Source organism: Acanthisitta chloris, unplaced genomic scaffold (assembly GCF_000695815.1).
Source record: "Acanthisitta chloris isolate BGI_N310 unplaced genomic scaffold, ASM69581v1 scaffold13376, whole genome shotgun sequence".
Lineage (NCBI taxonomy): Eukaryota > Metazoa > Chordata > Aves > Passeriformes > Acanthisittidae > Acanthisitta > Acanthisitta chloris.
In genome coordinates this window covers 1-9569 of record NW_008679821.1, presented here as the reverse complement: position 1 = coordinate 9569, position 9569 = coordinate 1, and the positions used below count along the sequence as shown (strand labels likewise).

The window sequence follows — 9569 nt, the reverse complement described above, 5'->3', positions numbered from 1 at the left end:
TCTAATGATATCTATATATAAGATATGTATTAGGTGTATGTTATATATTAGATATTATGTTAGATTTTACATATAATTTTTTTTAATATCTAAAAGATCTGTTTGCATATACCATTTGTGAGAGTCAGTGACAGTATCAGCTGACACACAAACCAGGAGACAACCAGTAACTGTTGGGTGAAAACCTCTGTGCTGTGTCTGTTCTCAATGTATCCCAATAGCAATGCCATGAAAACCCATGAAATCCTAAAAACTGCAGTTTTCCACTCAATTATTTCCATATTGTGATCCAAGAATAACTGACAAGATTTATCCATGGTTTAGACTCTGACCATTGTAAATTCAGGACCACTGCAAAGAGTCTTTGAGAGACTGAAAGAAGAGATTTAGGACTACAAAAAGGGATTTAAGATATTAGGGCTCAAAAAGGAGTTTTTGCACAGTGTCTCCTGCTGTGCTGGCACCTCCCAGGAGGTAAATTGTTTGTGGCTATTCATTATTTACTTCAGATTGCAAAAGGAGCAAAACTCAGTGTTTCTTTCAGGACAGTATCAAATCAGTATGGACAGTTGGGTGCACAGATTGTTTGGGAAGTTATTTCTGACTACACATTTCCCTCATCAGATCTGTAGTGGTGTCTGTTGGAAAGGAGGAAATTGTAGGGATTATCCCAGTGGAAAGAATTTAGTCCCCAAAATCCCATTATTCCCCACACAAATGTTGTAACATAAGAGCAGAAAACTCCAAATGCAGTAGTGATTGTATTTAAGACCCTTTAATGAGTCAAGTCTTTTTCTTACTGACTCTACAACAGTTTCCTTAAGAAATTGCATATTATGAACCTCCTAATCCAGGAGTATCATCCAGCAGGAGATGGCAGTATTGATTTTACCTGCCATACCTGAGTGCCTTCTTTGAGCTCCACTGACTTGTCATTCAGAATATTCAATATTATGTCACTTCTGGTGCTGTGATCTTTTTTTGTAGCATGAAAAACTGAGCTGTTACCACCCATCAGGATCTGCTTTAGGTGTTTTTTTAACCCCCCCGACTTGTATCTCAGCACAGCCAATTTTAGAAGCCTCTTACACAAGAGCTGTGCAAAGCAGCCACTGAAATGTTGCAGTTTGGCTTGGGCTTCAGTGCCAGATTTAGCAGGACAGTGTTCCAATTCCTGTTTAATTAGCTCTGATTCTGCAGCCTTTGGTGCCAGATGGAGAATTCAGCAGCACTGGGATTCCTCTGGCTGCACCACAGATGCCTCCATCCCTCACCCAGGGCTTCCTCTGTGCTCCCTGAGGAGAAACAGGCACTTCATGAGGAGAGGACAGCAAAATAACCCCCAGTTGTGCCTTGCAGGGACCTGATTCTCCTCACTGAGCACGAAGGGAATGCAGATGAGTCTGCACTGCTCAGGCTGAGCTCACACCTGTGTCTGTTACCTCAGTCTAGAACAGTAGAGGGGAAAAAACCAGCCATATTGGGTTTTTTGGGATATAGTCTAACTGAATTGAACATTATTTTCTTACCTGCACCTCCAAGAAAGAATTTTATTTTTTTTCCTTCTGCTTCCATCCTCTTTCCAATGTAAGGACATACTCAGGGTGCTGTGGCCTGGATTCTTTGTGTCTGACTTGGGGTACTGCCAGGTTCCCAGGTGGGCTGATGCCCTCTGGAAGCCTTTACTCTGACTTGTTTGGGATCTTCCTGAGACACCTTAGTGCTGATACGAATCCAGACCACCCACTCTAGGTAATCCCATATGTTCAGGGTCTCACCTCAGGCACCTTTAACTGCAGCTAAACTGAAACAGATTTCAAATCTCTATTTTTGTAACATGAGATTTTTGCAATAACAAACCTACAGGAATCTAAGTTTTGTATATAGGAAATGTCCTTTGTACTAACATTTTAGGGGTTGCAGTGGAGGTAATGGTTGGACTTGATCTTAGAGGTTTCTTCCAGCCTTGATGATTCTGTGACTGATCCCAAAGTTTGGGTGACTATTGTGGTGCAATGGTTGAAGAGGTAATAACTTGTGGATAAAAGGTGAAGCCACAATCTTTGTATCATTTAAAATCACTTTCTAGGAGTGGAGAGGTTGTATTTTACTCATTTAAATTTAAACTTCATTAAATTTTATCTCCATTAACTGTTTGCCTCCATTCCCATGCAGTTAATTTGGATATTTAGTCTTTGCTCCTTGCTGGTTCACTGGGAAAATATCCAAGCTTGTTCTAGGACAAACTACTGAGTTTTCTGCCAAGTTAATGTTGAGCTTTCTTTGAAAATTTGTGATTTTTGTGTTTCTTTGTTTCACCAAGAATTAATATCAGTGGAGAGAAGCCCAGAGATCGCTCCTGGCACACGTTGACTCCAATAGGAGACGACAGACTCTTCCTTTTTGGGGGACTAAGCTCTGATAATGTTCCTTTAAGTAAGTAATTTGGAGTTGATAACTCCATTGTGCTCTTGAAATCACTGCAACAAATGTTATGTGAGAAGTGGGATAGTCTTACATGAGTTTTGTAGAAAAGGCAACTTGTTTTCATGAAGAACTGGTGAAATGAGTGCAAATAGTGTTGAATGTCACTGGGAAGAGGTGGTTGTCTCAATTTATATAAAAGAAGGAAATTAAATGTATTGTAATTGCATATTGTAATGCAGTGAGTGTTCTGTGACTGAACAACTAAGATTGAAGTGCTACAAGTTAATCACAGAATCAGTCTGGTTGGCAGGGCCCACAGTGGGTCACCGGTCCCACCTCCCTGCTCAAGCAGGGCCAGCCCAGAGCACATGGCTCAGGGTTTTGTCCAGGTGAGTCTGGAATATCTCCAGTGAGGGAGAATCCATGACCTCTGTGGGCAATGAGTTCAGTGCTCAGTGACTGCACAGGGAAGTTCTTCCTCAAGTTCAGCTGGAACATCTTGGGCATCAGTTCCTGCCCATTACCTCTTGCTTTATTGGTTTCCTCCACTGAGCAGAGTCTGACCATCCTCTTGGCACTTGCCATTCATGGACTTGAATCCATCAGTGAGGTCCCTCTCAGTGTCTCTTCTCGAGGCTGAATAACCCCAACTCCCTCGGCCTTTCCTCATCAATGAGGTGCTCCAGTGCCTTCAGCATCTTCCTTGCCCTCCCCTGGAGCTGCTCCAGGAGCTCCATGTCCCTCTGGCCCTGAAGAGTCCAGAACTGGCCACAGCACTCCAAATGTGCCTCACGAGGGCTGAGCAGAGGGACAGAATCACCTCCCTGAGCTGCTGGCAATGCTCTTCCTAATGCATCCCAGGATCCCATTGGCCTTCTTGGCCACAAGGTCACACTGTTGGCTCATGGACAGCCTGTTGGCCACCAGAACTGCCAGGTCTTTCTCTCATAATGTAGTGATGACGTTAGTTATCTGAATAGAACATGTTCTTAGAACACAGAACTGTTTGTATAGATGAAAAGGTGATTTTTTTTCCCTCCTGAAAGCCACTAATGCTTGTTCTTACCTTGCAGGTGATGGTTGGATCCACAGCATCACCACAAATGGATGGAAACAGCTCACCCATTTGCCTAAGAGTAGGCCTAGGTATACACACACAGATTGTGTTGGCTAAAATGTAACCATTTTTTATAAGTAACTCATTTTTACTTTATTTTAAGCTATATTTTATGAATATTTTAGAAAATGGATGCAGTATAATTGAATATTTTGCTTTAGCAACTTATTTCCCCTCACACCTGGTACAGCATTTTTAGTGTCTATGTTTGTCATCATTGATGTTTATTTGCTTTCAAAGATGTTTTTGGTGATGAAGGGTCTGAGTGTCCAACCAACCTGATGTTCTACAGACAAATTATGGTCAGAGAAGGAAATAACCACATAACTTCTGGGGAATTCATAAGCAAGGAGAATAATAAAAGCTAATTAACAATGCTATGTTATTAGTAATATTTATATTATTAGTAATGTTGGTTTATTAGTAGATAGAGTACCATGAGAATGTCTGAAAAAGCATTTTTGAGGGCTCAAAAGTAAAATACCTTCTGTGTTTATGAGCTAAATACTATAGAATTGATTTGCTGCAGATAGTGAATACTCAGCTTTTCATGGGATTCATTCTCTGCATCCACCCAGGATCTCTCAGCAGGATTTTGTATCACTCTTTTATGGTATCAATATGTATAATTCTGGTCTGGTGTTTGCATGGTTCCTGCCTTGTGTTCTGTTACTGAAATATTCATCTCCATTAATTTTCTTCCTGTTTTATGCTGTTCCATGGTGACTTTTAACTATAACAGCCACAGCCAGACCGAGTTTTCTGCTTTGTTACACTCCAGACTCTCTCAAGCCCAGATAAACTCACATCTTAGCTTCTTAGAATACCTTCTGGGTGGGGAACTGATAGCTGAAGGGACTGATGATGCCTTAAATGACAAAGCACAGCCAGGGCTGTGTCTGTCTTGAGTTCAGTTCTGTGTGTGGATGGTCTCATAACACCTCTGTGTCATTACTTTTATTGGTGATGGTGGAAAAGGAGCAGGAAGGCACAGCATGTGCTGTTTGTGCAGGGAGTGGCAGCTCAGCCTTTCCTCTGCAGTTAAGCTGCAATAACATCTGTGCCTCACTTGGCAGTGGGACTGGATGGTAGGAACCAGTGACTCCAGAGTCCCTGAGTGGCTTCCAGCCAATTCCAGGGTGGATTCCATGCTGGGATCCAAGTGGAGCTGTCACCTGGCTGTACTGGCAGAGAGACTGTTCAGCAAAGCACACTCCTTGCTGCAGTGGAAACACCTGAGGCTGCCACTGCTGCAGTGGCTGGGGCTGGTGTGCACACACAGCACCTGCTGAGAGCACAGCTTGGGGTCACATCCTGACAGCTCTCCCACCTCCCTCCACCCCACCTGGCCTGTGCTTCTCCACCACCAAGTGTGGCATTCAGGCTGGAGGCTGAGGGCAGAGACTTTATTGAAGTAAAGGACTTCCCCTCCTTAAACAAACAAACAAAACAAACCCCAAAGCTCAGTAACCTTTGTCAGGAAGTCCTGGAAACATGGATAGAAGGAGCCACACCAAAAGCCTGTCTGTGTGTTAATCTAGTTGGAATGTGAAGTACTTACTTATCCCATAATTGTTTCCCTGTACTTAGGATTAGTGCAGGACCTCTGCAGCTGGAAAAGGTTTAGGTCAGTTCTGTTGCTCTTAGGACTTAAAGTACAGTAGTAATAATACATATATATGTACTTTTTTTATATGCTTGTATTTTTATAATTCAAGGTATATTACACGTTCATTAGACTCTTCCTGATGTTTCTGCCAAATTCATTCCCTCTCCCTAAATTCTGTAAAGAATAATTTCTTTCAACCTTCAGGTCTAGTGGTTGCTAACAAACTGTCTTCTCAGGTGATTCTGTATTGACAGGAAATACTGTTGTTCTTTCTGTCCATCACTTGTACTTCAGCCAACATGTTGCTAGGTTAAAAAAGAGAACAAACTGTGTTTAATTCCTAAATTCCCAGTGTTTTCCTTGCCATGTAATGCTGTTATTGTAGCTGGAAGAGCTGTGTCAAAAGGATCTGTGTGATGTAAATAATGTGCTTTGTTAGAATGTTCAGGTGCTGAGTTAGAGCAGCCCTGAGAGGACAGGAGCTCTGTCAGGATGTAGGAAAAGCCTCGGGTTTGGAGCTAGGATGTCACCAGTCAAGGCAGAAAAGGCTTCCCAGTGTTCTTCATGACCAACTCCAGGCCAGAGTTTTCCTAATGCAGATCAGGCAGAGACAGATCTGTGCACAGGTATGAGGAAGGGAAAAGGTGGGATACAGTTTAGCCTAAAAACTGATGTGAATGGAATCAGGGAGTGGGAAATGTTTACTTTTGCATGCAAGCTTAGTGGTGCTTTTGGTTTTGGTGCAGTAGATCTAAAGGGCCAGAGCTCTGTGGTGATCATCTTGTGATATTCAGTGGTGATGGAGCAGCTGGAAAATCAGAGATTTTGACCTGCTAATAATAATAAAACTAAATCTAACAAAGTGTGGCTGCTGGAGGAGCAGATTCTCTGTTACAGAAGGATTGTAAAGTCAGGGCTCGGTTTTGTGTGGTCTTCTATGTATTGTGTGTACATGCACAACACACAACTTGGTGAGATATTAGTAGTTGATTCACAGAAATTGATCCTCAGGAAGCTTTGGGGGAAGTTAAGACTGAAAGAGGCTAACTGGTGTTCTGGTGCTCTGGGATCTGAGTCAGTACGGAGAACCTCCCAGTCTGAAAGCCATTGGAACTGTAGTTATGAACCAAAGAAATAGTGGAAAATTCAAAAAGGAAAAACAAAGCTGTCCTTGGCAAAAGCTTGGTTTGTATTTTTTGTCTACCAATTTTCCACTAAGTGGCAAATAACACAAAGTCTAAATAACTAGAGTGCAGAAAAGTCTAATAATGACAAAATACATTGGTCTGTATGAAAAAAATTCTCATGAGATGGATAGTCACATTGCTCTCTCCTTTTATATCGTTAAACAAACAAGTAATATATATTTTAAGGTATTATTTTGTACCTCTGAAGACTTCTGAAATAATGTCTTGTTGCTAACATGCAACTGTTGTTTCTTGGGCATTAACTGTATCTCTGATTCTGTTTCAGATTGTGGCACACTGCCTGCCTGGGCAAGGAAGGAGAAGTGATGGTGTTTGGTGGGAGCAAGGATGACTTGCTGTTCATGGACACAGTGAGTAAACTGGATAATAAATCTTATTGCTAGGATAATTAAAATGGATATAAAATCCCAGAATGGTTTGGGTTGGGAGGGAACTTAAAGCTCAACCAGTTCCACCCCCTGCCGTGGGCAGCAACACCTTCCACCAGTCCAGGTTGCTCCAAGCCCCACCCAGCCTGGCCTGGAACACTCCCAAGGATGGAGCAGCCACAGCTGCTCTGGACACATCAATTACTGTGGTTATAGGTAGGATCTCAATTTAAAAAGAAGTAAAAACCCCAGAGACCTTGGTTCAAATTGGTACCTGAAATTAATCACCACTGAAGAATCCCCATCTGAAATGTTCTTGGCTGATGAAATAAAAAGGAATTTGTTATTCTTTATAAGTAATTATTTAGGTATGATTATTAATGTTATTATCAGCATTAAATCATTCATGTGGTAGTAAGTGTGACATTAGTCTAGAAAATATCACTATTTCTGAGTTCAGCTCTTTGCCATTTTAATGGCTCTGTTTTTGTCTTGCCCAGGGGCACTGCAGTGACCTGTTGATATTTCAGACTCAACCTTATTCCCTCCTCAGGTGAGTTGTGGTTATAGAATCACTGAATCCCACACTGGTTTGGGCTGGAAGGACCTTAAAGCTTATCTCATCCCACCCCCTACCATGGGCAGGGACACCTTCCACCAGCCCAGGTTGCTCCAGATGTTACACAGAGGTTTTAGCCATGTGCTCTTGCACAGGCAGAGAAACACCCAGTTACTCCTCAGTAAATATCTGAACCACGTGTGGTGTGTTGACCAGAGTGTTTACTCAGTGATGGTAACTCCCCTGCACATACACCCACAGCACATCATGCACATCACCACTTTCATTGGGTGTCATTCACATAACTATTTCTTCTCCTTTTTTTGTCCATTTTCCTTCTTCAGGCTGTGTCTTGACTGCATTGGGAAGAACTCAGCTCTCTTGAAGAACCAAATCCCCTGTTTGCCCTCAAAGCTTTTGCAGCAAGTGCTGAAGAAAATCACCTTCTGGGCTGCAGTGACCCACAGGCAGGAGAGAAAAGCTGAAACTGAGAGGCAAAGTCAACTCAACAGCACATGAACAAGGGCAGGGAAACCCTGGGCCACCTCAGGATGTACAGCAAAGTGTTTTGTTAGTGAACTTTGCTACAGGACAGCTGTGTGTTGAGCTGAGTTTCTAAGTGAAATTTGAGAACAAAGAAACCCTTTTTATGGAAGTCTCTCTTGTTTTCTGCAGTAGAGAAAACTGATATAACCTCATTTGTATATATTGTTCACTTCTGCTGTTGTGGTCTTACAGTCCATACCACTTGTTCTTTTGGAAGGGGACACAGGACACAACATGTTTTCAGGTGGATAAAATAGGATTTAAGTCTAAAAGTCTTCCTACAGCCTTACTGCACCAATTAGTTTAACACGGTGTCTTGGGGAGATTCACACTTGTCAGTCTTAAAACAGGTAACAGATTGGAGAACACCAAACCTTGTTTGATTCCACCAGCCTCTGCCATCTGACCATCCAAACCATGGAGCCACACCTGGTGCTCCAAGAAGGAAAACCCATAAGGAAAAAACAACTTGAAAAGGAAGCTGTGACAAGCAGCACTGCCTGATCTCTATAGGAAAGCTTCAGTTCATCATCTGGTTTTACTGTTTCATCCATAAGTCCTTTTGGAAATAAGTTGTATATTGTATTTTGGATGTGTAAAGTTTCTATTTCATTCCTGTTTAAAGAAAAAATGGCTTATTTATTGTTTAAAAAGAGCACATGTAGTACCAGCTATTTTTCTGTTTCAGATACTTAACAGGAGCACAGTCATTAAAATTTTATAGAGAGTTGAATCAAAGCAAATTTGGACTCGTTTTGGGTTTTTTATGATCTGAAAAGCTTTGGGTTTAATGTTCTTACAGTCTGTAAGGCTGGGTTAAATCACAGACTCAATAAGGTTGGAGGAGACCTTTAAGGTCATTGGGGCCAACCATTAACCTGTCACTGCTGCAACCCCTAAACCATATACCCCAGCATCAGATCCAGATGCCTCTTAAACACCTCCAGGGGTGGTGACTACACCACCTCCCTGGGCAGTATTCCAGTGCCTGAACACCCTAACAGGGAAAACATTTCTCCTAACATCTCCTCTTCCTCTCCCCTGTCTCAGCTCAAGGCCATTCCCTATAGTAATTAATTAGGTTAATTGTGAATAGGAGGTTTTGGAGAAAATTTATATCATACAGGGAAGTTTTATGGCTGGGAAGTGTAACAGGCAAAATTTTAGATGCACTAAGCATTTGGTGTTAAGTTTTGTGGTGTTTTTAACCGAGAAAGTGCATCTGTCAGCTAACAGGGTTCTCTCCGTGAGCAGGGGCAGGAGCTAAGGGAACAGCTGGAGCTGTGTTGGGGGAGGTTGAGGTTGGGTATTAGGACAAAGTACTTCCCTCCGAGGGTGTTTGGGCGCTGGATATTCATAGAATCTTAGGATTTTAGGGGTTGGAATGGAGCTTAGAGGTCATCCAGCCACAACCCCCTGCCCTGGGCAGGGACACCTCCCACCAGAACAGGTTGCTCAAGGCTTTAGCCAACCTGGCTGTGAACACTGCCAGGGTTGGGGCAGCCACAGCCTCCCTGGGCAACCTGTGCCAGTGTCTTACCACCCTCACATGGAAAACTTCTGCCTAAGATCTAATCTGAATTTCCTCTCCAATTTGAACCCCATTAGCCCTTGTGCTTTTGCCTCAGTTCCTAGCAGAGAGTCCCTGTCTGACTCCCCTGTAGCCCCGTCAGATACTTAAAGGCTGCTGTGACATCTCCACACAACCTTTAGGCAAAGGCTCTTCCCCCAGAGG

At 42.6% G+C, this 9569-nt stretch overlaps 1 protein-coding gene across 1 annotated transcript in view; it reads left to right on the top strand.

Moving 5' to 3' along the window:
• KLHDC1 (kelch domain containing 1) overlaps positions 1 to 7815 on the top strand; it is a gene marked incomplete at its 5' end in the record, with an annotated part of 19607 nt that extends 11792 nt beyond the window's left edge. The window contains 5 exons of the mRNA XM_009077476.1: positions 2324 to 2436; positions 3501 to 3573; positions 6627 to 6711; positions 7230 to 7282; positions 7633 to 7815. Coding sequence (XP_009075724.1) covers positions 2324 to 2436; positions 3501 to 3573; positions 6627 to 6711; positions 7230 to 7282; positions 7633 to 7807 — 499 coding nt within the window. The remainder of the gene's footprint in view (positions 1 to 2323; positions 2437 to 3500; positions 3574 to 6626; positions 6712 to 7229; positions 7283 to 7632) is intronic.
• Between the last annotated feature and the right edge of the window lie 1754 nt (positions 7816 to 9569).